This window comes from Aegilops tauschii, chromosome 3 (assembly GCF_002575655.3).
Source record: "Aegilops tauschii subsp. strangulata cultivar AL8/78 chromosome 3, Aet v6.0, whole genome shotgun sequence".
Taxonomy (NCBI): domain Eukaryota; kingdom Viridiplantae; phylum Streptophyta; class Magnoliopsida; order Poales; family Poaceae; genus Aegilops; species Aegilops tauschii.
This window is the reverse complement of record NC_053037.3, coordinates 43315519-43334278: the sequence shown is the minus strand read 5'-3', so window position 1 is coordinate 43334278 and position 18760 is coordinate 43315519. Positions and strand designations below refer to the sequence as shown.

Here is an 18760-nt window from a genome sequence, read left to right as displayed (position 1 = left end):
CAACTACAACATGCCTGCAACACGCAACTGAAACGATACTATAATCAGGGTGGAAGGAGGATTGTCGGCCAATTGCATCTTTATATTTAATATTTTTATGATGTGTTTTTTCATTTCCATCTTTTTTATAAAAAGTCTTGAACATTTTATTAAAATTATGTTTCTTTAAGAAATCATGATTTTTCCAAATTCGTTTTTTATTTTTATAAAAAATATGATTTTTTCTAATTAGTGGACATTTTTAAATTTTCACTAACAATTTCTGTGTTCCTTTAATTTTTTTAATTCATGTTTTTTCCCTTCGAATTTGCTAATTCCTTTCTAATTCATGAACTTTTTAAAAATTTGCAAACAATATTTTATTTCACCAAAAATAAAAAATTAACAAGAAAACATTTTTTACCGAGACAGTAGACAAACACTCCAGCAAAAGACAAGCGAGAAAAAACCAAATGAACTAAAGCATAAAGCAAGCAACGCGTGGGCGATCAAGCTGAATCCAGGAATAAGGGAGAACATGAGCGTTCTCAAAGCTTAGCGAATGTTGGCCGTCGGATCGAGCGGTGGGAGGAACTGGGCCGTTGGATAAAAAAAAAGCTACTGCTATAATGAATAGTTACCGTCTCGTTCGTGCCACCGCGCGTAATTACGCTGCCCCGCCGGGGGCATTTCCGTCATTTCGCATCTGATGTCAACACGTGTCGTTTTCCGATTCGCTGACTCCTCCCCCAATCAGTGCTAGGGTTCGGCTCTCCTCACCTCTCTCTCGCCCACATCTCTCTCTCTCGCTCGAGCCGCCGTCGCCTGCCATCCTCCCCGTCCGCCGCCGCCGCCCCATCCTCCCTGTCCTCCGCCGCCGCCCCCATCCTCCCCGTCCTCCGCCGCCGCCCCCATCCTCCTCGTCCGCCGCCGCCGCCCCATCCTCCCCGTCCGCCGCCGCCGCCGCCCCATCCTCCCTGTCCTTCGCCCCCGCCACCATCCTCCGTTTCCGTCGCGCCGTCGCGGGTCTCCTCGCGCAAGCGCAGGACCTCCGCCAAGGCCGCGCCCGAGGCCGACCGCGGGGCTCCTCGGGCAAGCGCACGACCTCCGCCAAGGCCGCGCCCGAGGCTGACCAGGAGGCCACGGTCACCAAGCGCCCGCACAAGGGAACCACGTCGGGGAAGAAGAAGTCGGCGCCCAAGTCCGTTGCTGCTGCACGCCCTCTCTAGCCGCCTCTCATCGTCCTCGCGCTCGGCAGAAGGAGGACGAGGACGTTGAGCGGACATGGGCTATCACTCTCTCCGCGGGCGAGCTCGAGCGCTACGGCATTAGCGAGGACCTCCGCGAGTTCGTCAACGGCATGACCGTAATCATCTTCCGTGACTTCCCCCTTGCAAGGTACTGTTTACTCGTGGTTCAGTTTTGGGGACTCGGAGCGCTGGATTGACTGATGACATGATTTTGTTTGCACAGATGAGTTGGAGCTGTCGGATGTGTCCACGGTGTTGAATGTGCCTCAGCATCTGAACGAATGGCACGCCAGGCATACCACTCACGTCCTCTCGCCCGTCAGGATTTTGTTTCCATTAACCATTTCAGTCATGGGAGATTTGGTTTACGTGGCTCTCCATCGATGGAATGCCGATGAATGCACATATGAACATACATACATAGTTCTGTTTTGCTTTAGAATTCAGTGTCAGGTACCATCCCTCCATGAGGTTTTATCCAGTGTCTTTCTCTTTCCTTAATAATTGTTGCACTTTTGATTGAAGAAAACTTCATGGAGGTTGCTGATTTGGAGCTCAGCTAGGGATGCTCTGAATTTCATGGTTGTTGCTTGATGTGGAATGTAAGTATGCTGTCCTTTTTTGTCATAAATTCTTCACCTATTCAAGAGATGAATTTTGTGATAGTTAGAATAACTGAACAAATGTATTGTTTTGTGGTGAACTGATCAATAAAAAAAAGATCAGCAAATAGTGCACCCGCAAGAGCCATATACTGTAGACTTGAGTGATTGTCAGATTCAATGTACATGCGTATATGTGAATTGGTGTAATTAATTTAGAAAGTCAACTGAATATATAAACTAGAAAGATTAGCAATCTTGTCTCCGTATTAATTTCATTGTGTTAAGTCTGGCATGGCATGTACATAATCAAAGGACCACAGTACATAATCAGTTTTATCTGTAGTGATAAACAAACACTGTCACCGAGGTCATTTTTCTTGTGCGGGTGCTCATCTAGGCTGACATGTTTCCTGATACAAACTCATTCAACCAGGTATAGTCTTCACTGCACATCATGTGGTTGATGTTTAGTTCTTGTTTTTTTTTTCAGATGCAACTGGAACCGGCGACCAGCCCTTCCTCGCCCTCAGCCTCGACACCACCACTGACACCTCCAGGAGCAGTGGGGCATCGCCGGCAAGGCAATGGTGAGTGCCCTCTCCCCTTTTCCCCTTTTCTGCTCACCGTGTGCCGTATATGTTGATTCTCTTGTGCTGTGCAGGTTGTGGTTAGGCTTTACTGCTAGGTTCCTCACAGTTGTAGCTGTTGGGGAACACTGCTATGCTCGCTGTCCGGTGGTGGGGTTTGGGCATGCGACTGGTGCTCCTTCGGATTGGCATGGATGCCTCCGCGCTCGGAGTCTGCTGTATCTACGGGTTCCTAGGTTCGTCCCTTTCTCTCTGTGCTAGCCCATGAAGGCATATTTTTCTTAACTGATCTAGGTGTTAACTGATCTAGGTGTTGTCATATGCTCCAGGTTTTATATGGCCCATTGTATAAGATGCAGTTTGGATTATTAATCTGGAACAACTATATCATGGAGGTGTTGTTTAAGGTAAATCAAAGCTTGAGATGACAAAGATGAAAAATATGAGAGGATATAAAACTGGCATGTTGACTGTGGTTTGTTTGCAGGTTCCCTTGCTAATTTTATCTTAAGCTGCAGTTCTGCATCTTTGGGTAAGATAATTTGTCCAGTGCTTTTTGCCATACAATACCAAGCAAATTCACTTGCATTTGCAGTGATGGACGAACCCTTCTTTTTGTTCTCATGTTAGTGTTAGAGTAGCTGCATTTCCCTTTGGTGGGTGCCTTATTTACTGAGTTCGTGCTTCAATTTGGTTTAGATTTCCTCCCCTGACTTGCTCTTCCTGTGTAGTTCAACGCTGCATCGCTCAGTTCGTTTGCTTGGTTCCTTTGCTCGGCTCAGGAGGTTAGGAGACCATCAACCATAAGGAGGAGGAATAACAAAGAAGTTCAGAAGCCAAGGACCATCTTCAACCTGATTTTAGGCATCCTCAAGTAAAGGTAAAACTTCATATTTGAGGGCACCAACAATTTATTACCTGAATAAAAAAAGGTTCTTTGCTTGAATATGTATCTCTCTGGTACATGTTGAGAAAGGATAAAATTAGAAAGGGAAAAGAGGACCCTAAGGTTTTTAATATCATCTTATGGTTGCTTCGAGGCCACAGTTGAGTGAGAGAGAGAAAGAGAGGGAGGGAGGGAGGGAGGTTTTCAGTGTGTTCCTGACTATTCCATTTTTTCAGCAAGATGGACTCTCTTGACTCTTTTACGTCAGAGTAGTGACTAATACATCATATTGTTTCTCACGAAGTAAAAACTAAAGTCCGTGTATATGCGTTGGATGCAAGCAATTGTTTAGCTTCCTGTACTTCTTTTGAAATACCAAAAGCTTGATCAGTATCTGAGATAGGTACCACGTGTCAAGGCGCGCTTCCGATCTTGCCTGCGGTAGTTATTACCTTCAATGGAGCTGACTTTTTTTAATACCATAGGTGTTGCTACTTTTTTGCTAACATGAATGTCCTTTGTATCAAACGCAATCTACTGGATTATTTGTATGATTACCTGTTGGGAAAATCTGAGAGTGTTCTTTATGTAGAAGCTTGAGGTGGCACAAAGGTCAATAGGCGGCATTTCAGTAGAGCTTGATCCTGTGGATTCTCCTGAACTGCAGCTTACTGATAAAACAGAGCTTTCTATGCTTGAAAGGGTTCTGCCAATTTACAAGACCCATATGCGGCTCTCTCTGCAAATTGCCTATTTAGCAAGGTTGGAAAAAGCGGTAGGCGTAAGCGAGGCGGTTGGCCTTTGCCTAGTGCCCAGGCAGTGCTTAAGCGCACTAGGCGTGGCCTAGGCGGTAATATAGCTTCTACTATCAGGGTTATTGGGGGTATTATATGTGTATTGATGTTAATTTAGGGCAGATAAATAAGTTAACTACCAGCTACTACCATTTGAATGTGTCATATTTGGCATTTAGTGCAATATGACATGATTTCTCGCTTGGGTAAACAATTTGTTGCTTACCCTGCCTAGACTTCCATTTATGCCCTAGGTGAGGCGTTTGGCCATCGCCTAGCGCCTAGGCGTGCCTAAGCGCCTCCTAGGCACTGCCTTTTCCAACAGAGCTATTTAGTATTCCAAATTTCAGTCAACTATCATACTGGAGAAGCGGCGGCGGATATTTATTCATGTTGGATTTGTACAGTTACGGAATTGTTGATTTAAGCTTTAAAATCCACTCCCTCTGGTGCTCCTCGCACGCATGTCTGCGCCTCCCTCCTCCTCCCCATCGGGACCAGGCAGGGGGAGGAGGAGCGCGGGCCACAGAGACGACATGGTGACCGAGCTTATTGTGGCGCCGTCGCCGTTCCTTTGGACGCGGTAGAAGGTGCGCCGGCAACAGAGAGAGAAGAGGAGGTCCAGCCATCCGCGGTGCTGTCGCCACCGTCCACAACGAGATGCTCATCCTGCTGCTCCACAACATGGCAGTGTGCAGCTTGCAGAGGCAGACTTCGGGTTGGCATGGTCGTGCTCCCTCCTCCTAGCTTTTCCGCTTCAGGTAACCCACATCTTGGAGCCCTACTCCAGTTTTCTTCAGTGGTTGTAGTTATGTCGTAGCCTGCAACTATAGCATAGATTTGAGTGACTGGATTGTTGTGCAGATTAGAATGTGAAAGTTGTCTGTTTGCAGTGGGTTCGGATCCAGATTTGGTTCTGATACTCAAGTTGGTAGTGTACACATAACATTTGTACACATCTCTTTCCAGCTTCATGGAAATATCCATATCTGTTGCTCTGTCTATTTTGTATCTGAATATAATTATTATGATTGCCTGTCGATGCTTCTCCGTATATAGTGGGTCTAAGAAATATGTCTTTTATATAATCGTCCAGTTTGTTTATGTTCACTGTTCTGCAGGGATGAGAGGGCTTTCTAACTGTAATGATGTTCTAGCTAGGAGAAGACAAACTTGCAAACATAAGAGCCAGGTGACGATGATTCTTTTGAGCATCTTTGATTTATTTTGGGACGACGATTTTAATGATGTTCCAGCTAGGAGAGACAGACTCACAAACACGTTATAATTATTTCTGCTACATTTTTGCTTTCCCTGCTGCTCTTTTTTTTTCATTAATAATGCTATGCCATGTCGTTGTTAACAATGACCAAACACTCCAACACTCCATAGATGATTTTTTAGGGAAGGCCCATGGCAAGGCGGATAAAGATGACGGCCCATGATGAATGATTGGGAATAAAGGAGCATGATGAAGTGTTTGGCCGGATGGTGCATGGTGATCCATTGCCTGTGCTAGCTTATAAGGGGTGCAAATGACTAGCTGAACTAGAAGACACTGTACTGATAATGATGCTAAATTGTCCATGCCTCCAGAGTTAAAATTTTACTCTTACACGTAAGCAATTTTTTTATCTTCTACCGTTCTTTGTTAAATTATTACTCCCTCTGTAAACAAATATAAAACATTTTGGGTCACTACTTTAGTATTAAATGCTAATCATAACCCATTGCTTTGCATCATCCATAGGTGCCATGAAGGAACTGGAATGTCTATGTATTTGTGTTTCAGCAAGCATGGTTGACCTATGTATTTTTGGTCAGCTTGGATTGTTGCACATCTTTTTTTTAATAGCCAATACAATTTTAAGGTTTGATGCTTGAACTGTGATTTAATATTTTGTAGAAAAAAGGCCACCATACCTTTTAAGATTTTAGGAGGTGCTGCAAGATTGATTTGCATTGTTCTTAACTTCTTGTATATGATTTTGGGATTATTCTATTTTGAAGTATTGTTTCATTATTAAGGAAGCCTTAGAAGGAGGAGCTGTATGCAATTTTTGTATCTTTTGTCAGTCTTGAATGGTCCGATGAAGATCTTGGTATGTGTAGTTTCAAAGCTTCATCACATTGTGGTAGGGATTAGGGAGCCTCGGTCATTTTTCTGAAACATGCGCTACTCCTCCAGTTTCATGGCTATTGAGATCTCATGTGGTTACACTATGCACAAATTGATCCAAAATGTTTGTTAATGTTTTTTGATCCAGAAGATGTGAATTATATCCAGGAATCATAAAATTTATATTTTGTGTGCTCTTTTAGTTAATAAACCTTCAGAATTTCATGATACATTGGAGTTTGTAAAAGGTTGCCTCATAAGCACTTGACATCAAGATAATTACTCCATGTCAGTACCTCAACTGCGGGTGATAACTGGCAAATAAGCTATTCTCCAAAATAAGATTGTTTCTTAATCCGCTTACCAGCTTCTTATTTCAGGTCGTCTTGCTGTATGCGCGTGAAAGGATGGTGTTCGTGAGCTATATCATGGAAAATATTTTTTGGAATGCCTCTACTGCCTCCTTCATGTCCTCCGGGGTACCTCGTCGACTGTGATCCCTCCCTACCCTCCCCACTCTATCTCCATATATATAAAGGTTTCAAGTGTAGTAATCTGGCATCACATGTACATAATCAGAGGATGGGTCTAGGTTTAATGCTCTATTTTCTACTCACAATCACTAGATGAGAAATCATGTAGAAGATGTGGCATAGATGAAGTAGATTTAAAGATCAAGTTCTTTCTGGAATTTTAGTTTCAGGATTAACGCAGTTGAGTTGGTTAATTATGGTAATGTTTTCTGTTACTATTATTTAGGTGATGCAAATCAATATCTTGCTCTGGCTATGCTGCGCAGTGGCCTAAGCGTTGAACCATGGGGTTGGATAGGGCAAGCGTGTGGCAGGGTTCTGTGTCGCTGCTCCGCAGAGGAGCACACCATCGAGATGGCCTAAGCATTGAACTACCATATTATGGTTATGTACCAAAATAAAATCTGCTTTAATCTAAGCTCTAAGACTACATAAACTACCATATTTTCTCATTTGTTGGCTATAGTAAAAAATAAGGGCATGCTCTAACAGTTGCACATTTTATTTGCAGCACTACTGTTGGGCCAATTGATGCTAGGTGTACATTAAGATGTTTCAAAAAAATAGATCCTTGATGCTGGACATAGTGCAATGGTGAGATTCACTTATTTATGATGGGCGAGGATGATTGTTAGGCTGGCATGTGGAGCTGTACTAATAAGCTATGAGAAGATCGATGCGTAAATTATATTCTCGCTATAAATAAAACACACTGAATTCTTTTGCTGACATGATATGTCCGTTGTCAGGTCCTCACATCACAACACCCGAGCGAGTCTGGCAAGGCTTGCTCGCCATGGCCTACCACATCGGCGAGACAGGGTGAGCACGTGATCACCATCAGCACGTCCTTCGTCACAACACCCGAGCGAGCAAGATGTTCAGACAAAGTTATATGATACACTGCTATCGACATCTGTTGTAGATGAACAGTAAATATCGTTTCTCTTCACAAGCATTAGGACTTGATTTTGGTAAATCATGTTACCATTTCTGTGACCTCGGCATTTGGAAGACATGCCATCCGAATCGTCTATCATAACTGAACCATTACTATCACAAGCATCTTACTTTTAGAAATTCATATGATGGTTCAGTTGTCTATATTATGTGTGCTATTTGTTACCTCTGAAAGATATATTATGTGTGCCCTGTCGTGTTGGTTTATTTTTGGTGCCAAAACGCTGCTGGGCATTTGGTGTGACTGATTGCACTGCCCATTTAGTGTTGTCCGGACATATGCTATGTATTGGACACAACCATGTTATCTATAAAGGCAATTTTCCGCTTTTATGCATTAAACTGATCCATTCTCGATAACTTTTCTTGCAATAATATATACTTTGTTTATATGCTTGGATAATGGGTTGAGCCAGGCACCACGCGCCTTGGCGCGTTTCCTATCTAGTATATAGGAGCGGGGGAAGGAACAACCTACGAAACAAGTGAACACACTTAAGTGCATCTCCAAAAGCGGCAGTAAATATCTCGTGCGCGGGAAACCTGTATTTTAGCGCGTGTGGAGCGGTTTCGTGTGCTCCAGCGAATGTGGGAGATTCTGGCACGCATCAAAAAAGTGCGTGCGTGCGCGAAAAAGCGGCCCGACGCGTGGCAATTTTGCCGCGCGGCGTCCGTCGTGCTCTATAAAACGCGCGCTCCCGAGCCGGCCAACCGCACACTCAAGCGTCCCGCTGCCCGCTTCTCCCCCCCTCCTCCCTTCTTCCTTGCATCCGGCGCCGCGCCGCCGCCGTCACGCCCTTCTCCCGATGCCTTCTCCCCCGTCGTCGACATGCCGCCGCGTCGCGGGAGCTCTGGCTACCGTGGCGTCCGCGTCCGACCTTTCGGTGCATTCTACGCGGAGATCCGCTCCGGTGACGTGTGTCTCGGTCTCGGGACGTTCGAGACCGCGCACGAGGCCGCCTGTGCGTACGACGCGGCGGCGTGGTGCCTTGTCAGGCCACACTCGCAGATGAATTTCGACGACGCGCACACGTGCCAGCAGGCGTAGGACCTCGCGCCTCCGCCGCGGCTAGTAGCCGACGAGAACCGTCATGAACACCGCAGACGGCAGCGCCGCCTCCTCATCGCCGAGGCGGACGAGCTAGCCATGGTGGAGTGGCGCCAGCGCTACCCGCAGGACGTCGCCAATGAGAACGTATTCTGGGCGGAGAGGACAGCAAAGCGCCGCGCGGACCGGGCAGACAGTCATCGGCGGAAGGCATAGGCGATATCGCAATGCGAACTGGGATAGGCGTCGTTCTTTGATGACAACGATCCTTGGGGGGATGACGCGTTTCTGTCGACGTCGGACAACACCACCGAGGAGGAGGGCGACTTGGAGTAATTTCTAGTTATTTGCATCATAGTTTACCTATTTTATATTTGTATCGTAAGACTAGTTTGTGGTGCTGGGTTGAACTATACTATGTGTATCGTTGAATTTTATCCATATGTTGTTTCTCAAATATTATTCGTATGTGCTCTGGTTGCTCGTGCGCGCCGTTTTTTTCAAGCTTGTTGGATTGGCTCGCACAAGCATTTTACAGCTGCCGCTGAAGCCAGCGCTTTGTTACGCGTAAAAATATGCTATTTCAATGCTGTAAAACTTGTTTTAGCGTGTCATGCGTTGCGCTCCTGTTGAAGATGCTTTAAGCCCAATCCAAATGGGGCTGGTAATCAAAGCTTGATAAAAGACGTCAGAGAGCAATCCAACACACTAAGGGATGTTTTTCTTTAACCGGACAAAAGTTTGATAGATGAACAAGCACAATTGACTTGTTTTAGATAAAAAAAAACTGCATGAAGCATTGGAATTGTTCTGAAATGAGGTATCGCTGGTGTTATATTTAGATATGACTAGTAAAAGAGCCCGTGCGTTGCAACGGGAGAGAAAACATAACACACACTCTTAACTCAACAACCATCACTCAAGACCACAATAGGTCCATCTCCTTTATTTTTGCGAGGCATCATATTCGTGTTGCTGCTTATCCTCCTTCTCACCCTCGCCGGCGATGGCCTCGGTGTTCACACAAAACAACAAAAAACGTGTGTTGAATATGGTCAATCCTAAGGCGTCTCTCTCCCTCTCTCCTCCCTCTCCCTCTCTCTCTCCCTCTCTCTCTCTCTCTCTCGCTCGCTCGCTTTCTCTCACTCTCGCGATGAGAAATCTGTTGTTTTCCCTTGCGACATTATTCAGAGGTATGCCCGTGTAGTTATCGATGTTTTCTTTTTCGTATATGGTTATAGTGGGGTGTTTATTTGCAATCCGGATCGCCGTCGGTATGAAAAAAACCCGGATCTTGTGCTATAAATTATAAGTTTGCTTCCATAATAATATTTTAAAAATACTTAACAGGTAAAAATAATCTCATATTCATATCCTACATATTTTTCTAATCAAATTTCATATATAACATGTTCAAATCGGAGTTACGGTTTAAAAGATATGGATGATTTTAAAAAGCATTTGTTTGACTTAAATATGATCCGCGGATGAATTACCTAAAACATCAGGTTTTTTTTTGAAAAATGTAAAAATAACGGTTCGGGTGTTACTTAAATTCGGACGGTGGGTTGATTTCAAGAAAAGACAGGGACTGTTATGTAAAATACGAAAATAACGATTCGTTTTAATTTAAAACAGGACTGCGGGTTGAATTCTCTGAAATAGAGGGACTTTTCTGAAAAATACCATGACGGACGAAAGAAACCCAATTTGCTTTACTATTAGGTAAAGATCTAGCTATGCCGTATCGAGATAAGCCTTAGACACACTCAAAGAAAAATAAAGGAAAGATGTAAGCAGTGACATTGCACTACTGGAATCACCCTATACGTCGAGTGCCACGGACACTCGGCAAAGGGCCAATAACCGTCGGCAAAGCCTTTGCCGAGAGTTGCACTCGGCAAAGGCCACCCGGTGTACACCTCTCAGGCAAATAGAAAGCTTGGCAATGTCAGATAGTTGTCGTGAAGCCAGGTTTGCCGAGTGTTGCTCTCGGCGTTGCTTACTTTGTCGAGTGCCCGTATTTTGACTCTCGGCGAAGCACTGTTTAAGAATTCACCCGATTAATTAGTTAACGGGCTAGTTAATCGCTATTCATAGCATGGTTGAATCGAATAGCACATATTTGCCGCGTTAACTTGTCAGGCCGATTAATTGGCTAGTTAGACGAATTAATCAGTTGTTAGGCTGATTAATCCCTGCTGGTCCAGTAATGGGTGGACAAACAAAGCCCAAAATTTTGGCCCGGAACCCCTTCTAGCCTCATCCCACTCCTTAATGGCTAGGATCAATAATGTTACATCCTCTATGCTTTTCATATGTGTACGCCATCATGTTTTGATATAGCTGGGAGCATGAGAGTATGGTATAATACATAAAAAAATATAGATATATGTTGGCAAGTTCTTATTCAATCTACCGATTAATGATCAACCGAATAATCCAGTTAATAGGCCGATTCATCAATTAATCGCTACTCCTAAACCGACCGAGCAGCTACCGGTTAACAATTTATTAAACATGTGGCGAAGACCCTGACACCCAGGACCGAGCAGCTACCAGTTAACGATTTCTTGAACATTGCGGTGAAGACCCTGACACCCAGGACCGAGCAGCTACCAGTTAACGATTTCTTGAATATTGCGGCGAAGACCCTGACACCCAGGACCGAGCAGCTACCAGTTAACGATTTCTTGAACATTGCGGCAAAGACCCTGATACCTGGCGTATACGAAATTTTCAGTAGCGCTGGCTCTGCCCGGAGACGATGGAACACTGTAATTTAATTTGCGCTGTTGCTCTTTATTCTTTTTATTCCAACAAACATAGATCATAACTAGTGATCCAAACGCTCTTATATTAGTTTACGGAGGGAGTACAAAACAAACTCTTGTTAACACTTTTGCCACAGTGGCATGCATGACACGAACAAAACGGACGAAATTAATTAGCACGGAAAACACAGCAGCAGCGGAAGCAAGCAAGAGACGGATCCCGCTAGCTACTTGGTGTACTCGATGGCCCAGAAGTTGGCGTAGATGTAGGTGGCCTCGACGCCGGCGAACCCGGCGCCCCTGGCGAGCTTCTCGAAGTCCCTCAGGTATCTCTCCTTGCCACCGACGCTGTAGGCGAGCATGCTCACGTCGACGCTGATGACCTCCTGCGCGCTGTGCGTCGCGTCCGGGTGCACCGGCAGGATGCACTGCAGGTTGACCACCTTGCCGTGCGCCGGCAGCGCGTCGTAGCAGTTCTTGAGCAGCGTCGCGCACTGCTGGTCACTCAGGCCGTTGAGGACCCACTTGATGACGATGGCGTCGCCGGAGGGCACCTTCTCGAACATGTCGCCGGCCACGTGCTGCACGCCGGGGTAGTCCGGCGCGTGCGAGATGACGAAGGGGAGGTCGAAGTTGATCCCCCTGATGCTCGGGTACTTGGAGACGATGGCGTGCATGAGGGTGCCGACGCTGCCGCCGACGTCGACGAGGGTGCCGATGCCATCAAAACCGGTGTACAGCTCGAGGAACTTGCTGGTGATGATGCCGGAGTGGTGCGTCATGGCCTCTTTGAAGACGCGGTTCAGGCGCATGTCCTTGCCGTTGCACTCACGCGCCGTCATCCCGAAGGCCTTGACGAACGGGTTGCCTCCGTCAAGGACTGCGTCCTTCTTGTAGCACCTGCCAATGACACGCGCGCAAATTAGTTTCAGATCGAGAGTATTTTCACTACGTGCGTACTACTCTAGTTGGATTTGGTAATCTCAAGGAAGAAGATGAAGAGTAGAGCTGGCTAGGCTAGACGCTAGAGTAGTAGTATCAAAGTAAGTAAACGCTAGCTCACCATGACTCCATGAGCATCTTGTCCGTTGCAAGGAGGGCGAACGGGGCCAGAGAGGCGCCGTCCTCGCTGATGGTAAGCCACTTGCACACCGGCGCGGCGCCGTACCGACGGGAGAGGCTGCCGTCCTCGCCCTCCTCCAGCACGCACGACACGGCATTGTACGAGGCCAGCAGCCGCAGGATGCGATCCACCATGGACGCCGCGTCCGGGTTGGCGGACGGCAGCTTCGCGGCCACCTCCTCCGGGGCGAGCGCCTTCCCGCCGGCGCCCACGAGGGTCTCGAGCAGGCCCAGCTCGATGGCAGTCCTGAGCGCCATCGGCAGGACCGCCGAGTTCGCCAGCTGCAGCGCGAACATGCACGCCTCCTCGTCGGCCATGTCGCCGCCGCCGCCTTGCTAGCTAGCTGGTGTTCGGTGGCTACCTACGTGCGCTTGCAATTGCAATGGGGGTATGGACGTATGGTTATACTACTACAACGTAGTACGTACTACAACGAGCTTCCTCAGTCCGGTCTCCGCGTCTAGCTAGCTAGTAAGTGTAAAAAAAGCGTCTTAACGGAGGGAGTAGATCTGAGCGCGTCTGCAGCTACTGTACGTACGCTCTATCCACACAGTTCGCTTACGCCGTGATTCGTGCAATTGGCCCATCGTGTCTTGTCTGCAGGAGTGTTCGCTTTGGCCACTTGTGGCGCTGTAAGACGCGTGTCCCATGCCGTGTCCAACTGCATGCACTCTGCGCTCTCTTCGCAGCCACAACTCACGAGTATTCCTTTTGTTTCAAAATAGATGACTTAATTTTGTATTGATTTTAGCATAAAGTTAGTATAAAATAATAGTACTTTTCTTTGCCTTGCAATCCTCGTGGCTTTCTCGTGCATGTTATTGTATAGCAACGTTGATATCGGTCTCCCTGATCCCATCTCTTATTATATCGATCGGTCATGTTCCTGCTGAGATCGAGATAGGGAGAGAGAGCGCACGGCCGAGAATCATGCAAAGGCAAGGTTTAATTCACTGGATGGCTCCATACGCTAATCTGTGAGAGTCTCCGGCCCGGTATACTGTATTAAAGAAATGGTTGCCGTTTAGCTTAAGTAATTCGGGTAGCAAACACATGTTATCTGTCGGTCGCGCTGTGTATTCGCGAAAGGAAGGCGTCTAGTAGTTCTGTAAAATTCCCGCGGCTCCTATATATCGACTTTTTTTTTAGGAATATCGCGTTTTATTGATCAAGTATAATCGAGGGAGAGTGCCTCCCGGATACAATCCGGGGTTACATGAAAAATAGAGTTACTAGAGGACTCACAAGACCAAGATAGAATATGTGCTGCGGCACTCGACAAACGATTTATATGTCTAAAATGAACAGACGAAAAGAACGATGTTAATTCCTTGATATCAGCAGTGATGAGTCCCACTGATAACCGATTAACCGTCAAAGCATTGGTTCTTTGGATAATTGACAAACAGTCTGACCGGAAAACAACCCTTGAAAGTTGAAAATCCTTCCTCGACTTCGAAAGCCATCAACCGTTGAACCGAACCCCTTGGAAGATCGATGCATCGGCCACCTTAACTTATCCCTGTACTGTACCACCAGCTCTCTAGAGCATGGCGTCTTTTCTCATTTAGCGGCTAGCTAGCTAGCCAGTGTCCTCTGCGTAGAGCACGATTTCCTATTTTTTATGTAATTAAATAAAATCGGAGAATTTTTTCTAAAAAAAACTTCGCAGGGTACATGAAACGTATGTGAATGTGAGACGTATCACAGGACAGATTCGTCAAGTTTAAGGATCGTACTAAAACGGTATTCTCAAATTCTGGGATCGTATTGAAGCAATTTATGAGTTTAAGGATCATTGTGGAGATGGTCACCAAGTTTAAGGACAATGCATGCATTTTACTCCAACCTTCCAAGATCTCCTCTATCAGCATTTCGCAGGAAAAAAATCCTATGCGACTAGGTCGTATACTTCTGATCTGGAGACCCATTTGGATTAGCAACACGTGGCAGCGTGAATCTCGGCGCAACAATTTACCTTGTTTCCTGATTTCCTTTGCCAAATCTCGATTCCATGCCCGGTGTGCTCGTTCCTGACGACGACGGCATCGCGGCAAGACGATGGTGACACGGCAAGACGGAGGCAGCCAGCCAGCCAACTCCATTGCCGTAAGTCTGCCCGAGTAGATGGATTTTCTTAGACTGCTCTAGTGCCGAGACAACCAAGAGGGCTCACGACAGCGGCAAGCATTGGAGTTACGCCGGCGGCAAACAGCAGACTTGCCCGACGTCAAGGAATCTGGCCTCGACTGGCGGGGGCGAGCAAGATGATTGTGCCGGTGTCGAGGAGTTTGGCCACGACCGACGGGGCAAACAGCCTGGACAGACGTTGTTAGCGGGGGAAATCGCGCCGACGGCAAGAAGTGTGGCTCCGCCGGTCGTCGGTGGTGGAGCACCAGCGGCAGGTCTGAGATCTGAACCATAAAGAGAACGACAACAGTGGTTGGTTCCATGGAGGGAATTCGAGAAGAAGGTAGCTCGTTGCGTTGAGATGCGCACTGCCAGATGTCGCTCGATTAAGTGGGCCTACCGAATAGAACTATACGACCCGGTCGTATAGGATTTTCCGTCAAAGGTCAAGCTTGTGGGTCCCGCCAAGTCCGGCCTCGCGTTGAGGGATCCGGCTTGCCTGCTCCCTCTCCATGCTCCCATCCGTGCTCCCACTTCATCCTACGGCTGTTCTTTTCCCTTTTTCTTTTCTAATCTAATCATCTCCCCCCTGATTTTCAGGGGATGGGGCCGGGCCTTATTTTCTTCCAATCAAATCAAGCCACGTATGCGGGAGCACGGATGGGAGCATGGAAGGGAGCAGGCAAGTCTCGTCCCGCGTTGAGATGGGTGAATGCGACGAGCGCCGTAAAAGCCCAAGGATCTACAAGGTTGAGTTTGATCCGATAGAGCTCCAAGATTTCGGAAACGGGACCGAGAGCCGCAACGAAGGAAACCCTCGAATGCCACCATGTAGTGCCGAGTCCCCCCCACCCCCCCACCAAAAAGGATTAAGATCTATAATAAACATTCATCGGAAGTATCTCTAACACGGTAGAGATTACTTTTCGTTAATAAAAGTGCCCTTTATAAAAAAACATAATAAAAATTACATCAAGGTCTCTAGGCCACCGAACGATCACTATCGACGTCAGAACGACGCGCCGTTGTCGTCACTCCCCTATCAAAGCCGGCTTGCTCTTCTCGATGACAACCAAAAGTCATCTTGCACGTGTCCCGAAAGACCAATGCCCTGGAGACGCAGTCGTCGCCGTTAAACCCTTGAATACATCTGAAACACCAAACACCAAATCTCGTCATCGTGCATGCACGACGAGACCCTAACCTCACCATCTCAAGGAGATGACACGAAATCTACGTCAAAACTCCGTCGACTATGTCCAAAGGGACAAACTCGAGGAGGATCAAAGTTACTACGTCAAAATTCTTGTCTTAGATTTGTGTAGATATGGATGTATCTAATACTAAAACGTGACTCGATACATCCGTATTTAGACAAATCGAAGACAAGAATTTTGAGACGGAGGGAGTACCTTTTAACAAGAAACAAAAATAAATTAAAATAATGAATAATGAATTAGTAGCATTATTATTACCCATTAAAAATAAGAAAAAAAGTTTGCAAAACTTGCACACAACTTCGCTCTTAAATCGAACATTTTTAGTACGCAAACAATAATCATATAGCAGTGTAATTTTCGCACATATTGCAAATTATTTATTCGTTTACATTACACTCACCCAACATCCCAAAAAGAATCCACAAAATAAAAATAAAACCAACTAACAAAGAAAAACAAAAAAACATCAAAAAAAGTAGGGAGAGAGAGGAGGGCTGGATCACACATATATGGGATTCGGCCCAGAAGGAAATCGACTGGCCCAAATAACGGGTTAGTCAATAAAAAGCCCACACAACAAACAACACAGATCAGGGAAAAGACGTAACATGAATCTCAAAGAAAAATCCAATGGCCACAAAATGGACTGACCCATAAGTGAAATTTCAGCTGAATGAAATGTAGCTAAAGTGTTCTATGAATTAGGCTTTTTATATAACTGATTGACAATTGAAATTATTCGATCTTCTAGGTTGTCCATTATTCTATTCGGTCTTTGGTGTTCATAGGATGGTGTTCGGTCCAGATCCAAACAAAATTTCATCCTGCAACCCAGATACATGTACGTTACGGTACAAATTTATGTAAACTTTGTGTGATCGCTACGTCAAGCCAGGTCCCATATGTGAGAGCACCAAAAAAACTGGCTTTCTTCGTTATTCCGTTTCTCTGCAAATACGCCTGCCCGATGTTCGTCTTGCAGTTCAGCTCCAGTTGGGCTACCTAGTTAAAGTTGCACCGACCAGCCTGGTTTTAGCATAACTATAAATACATTAAACTTTAATCCTAAATGCTATTGTATTGATATTAGAAACTACGCGGCTCGCAACGAACGTCCTCTACGCCATTGGATCCACTGCATGAATCCCAAAGTGTACGCTTCTAGACACCCCTCCGAGCGAACTATGAGTTCGCGATAGTACACGGTTCGCTCTGCATGGCAATCTGAGCGAACACTTTTCGGGATGACAAATTATGTTCTTGGGATATGACAATCGTCACATTTTACGTCGATGTGGCATGGCAATTTCCTCCAGCAACATGACAAATCCTGAGCATGGCAATTCTCACCATTTTCCTTTTTTAGGCTGACATTTTTCATGCTACTCATGGCAAATCCCCGAAAATGCATCGCAAGTACACCGTTGCAGGATGAACAATTTCTAACAGTCTTTTATACAACATGACAAGTTTTACTTTAGAACATGGCAAATCCATCACAACAACATGGCAAAATTCATCTGTTTTCGCACGGCAATTCTAGAAAATTCGTTGGATGGTTTCTTTTTTGGCAAACCAAAGCGTTTGTTTAATTCTACCTGGTTAGGGTAATGAAACTTGCACTAGGAGATCTCCCAGATCAAAAATTTCCTTTTTCTTTTTTTGTAAGCTGTCAATTCTTCATGCTATAATCATGGCAAATCGATGGAATACGCAGGGCAAGTACTCTGCTGCAGCATCACAATTTTCTGACATTTTTTAATACAACATGATAAATTTTACTTTAAAACATGGTAAATCCATATAAAAGATCATGATAAATTTGTCTATTTTTGCATGGCAATTTTGAAGCATTCACTAAGAGTTGTTTTTTGAGCGAATGAAAATGTTCATTCATTCTTGCCTTGTTGGAAGATCGATAGTTCGCCCGGCTGATCTTCCTAAGAAAATGTCGGTGCATTATTGGGGTCCATATGTAATGGTGGTCAAAAATGATAAATGGACCAACTGTGTGGATTGACATTATATGAGCACATAACATGTCATACGTGTACTGCCAAATAACCATACATACACAACATGTCATACATGTATCGTCAAATAACCATACATACACATATTGTTTTCTCGTGATTTTTCTAGGTACAATGAAATATTTTTTCTTTTCTTTTCACAGAACTAACCCGATGAATTGACTATAGGGAGGGCAAAGAGAGAGTCTTCTTCTCTCTCCCCAAATTCGGCTAGATGCTGTAAGTGCATCTAGTGCCATCCCTAGTTGGTTTTGGAGTATTGACGACAAACCTGGTTGAGGTTTGTGAGAATTGCAGGATAACACAGGTAGTAGTCCCTCATTGATTCGGTTTACCTACTGGATATGACCCCTAAAAATGTATGAAGACATTGAAGACAATGGTGGTATGTGAAGATATTCACATTGAAGACTATGACAAGAGAAGACATCGCGTGAAGACTTTGGAGCGCGAAGACTTAGTTGTTTCGTTGCTTCCTTTTCTTCTTTGTTGAGTCATTGGAACCACCGTATTGTTAAGTGGGGTCCCAATGAACAAAGTCAGAGTGACTGAAGTGACGCTCAACCAAAACCTATGTCTTCGAGCGAAGACAATGAGAGCAAATCTTATCCAGAGTTGGATGAGTCAGTTTTACTTGTAGCCCAAGTCAAGCTGCCGCGTGTGTTTGAAATCTGACCGTTGGAACACGTGTCAGTTCCTTAATGACCCAGGGTCATTTC

General features: G+C 45.5%; 1 protein-coding gene and 1 long non-coding RNA gene across 19 annotated transcripts; one reads left to right on the top strand and one right to left on the bottom strand.

Moving 5' to 3' along the window:
* Positions 1–768: 768 nt before the first annotated feature.
* LOC109777888 (uncharacterized) lies at positions 769–7857 on the top strand. 18 transcript variants are annotated; one of them, XR_012204147.1, is made up of 17 exons: positions 769–1377; positions 1453–1682; positions 1755–1831; positions 2325–2421; positions 2496–2657; positions 2751–2828; positions 2909–2953; positions 3153–3301; positions 4509–4862; positions 5223–5293; positions 5506–5719; positions 5852–5972; positions 6130–6203; positions 6601–6699; positions 6980–7137; positions 7265–7347; positions 7503–7857. It is a non-coding gene; the product is annotated as an uncharacterized lncRNA (long non-coding RNA). The 18 variants fall into 18 exon arrangements; XR_012204146.1 differs by having other exon boundaries at positions 5494–5719; positions 7020–7137; XR_012204141.1 differs by having other exon boundaries at positions 5494–5719.
* Positions 7858–11539: 3682 nt separating this feature from the next.
* On the bottom strand, positions 11540–13058 carry LOC109777891 (tricetin 3',4',5'-O-trimethyltransferase-like). Its single transcript, XM_020336442.4, has 2 exons — positions 12599–13058; positions 11540–12435 (listed from the first exon to the last, which is right to left on the bottom strand). Exons 1-2 carry the CDS (start codon positions 12973–12975, stop codon positions 11763–11765), a joined length of 1050 nt encoding a protein of 349 aa, XP_020192031.1. The 5' UTR covers positions 12976–13058; the 3' UTR covers positions 11540–11762.
* Positions 13059–18760: the final 5702 nt, after the last annotated feature.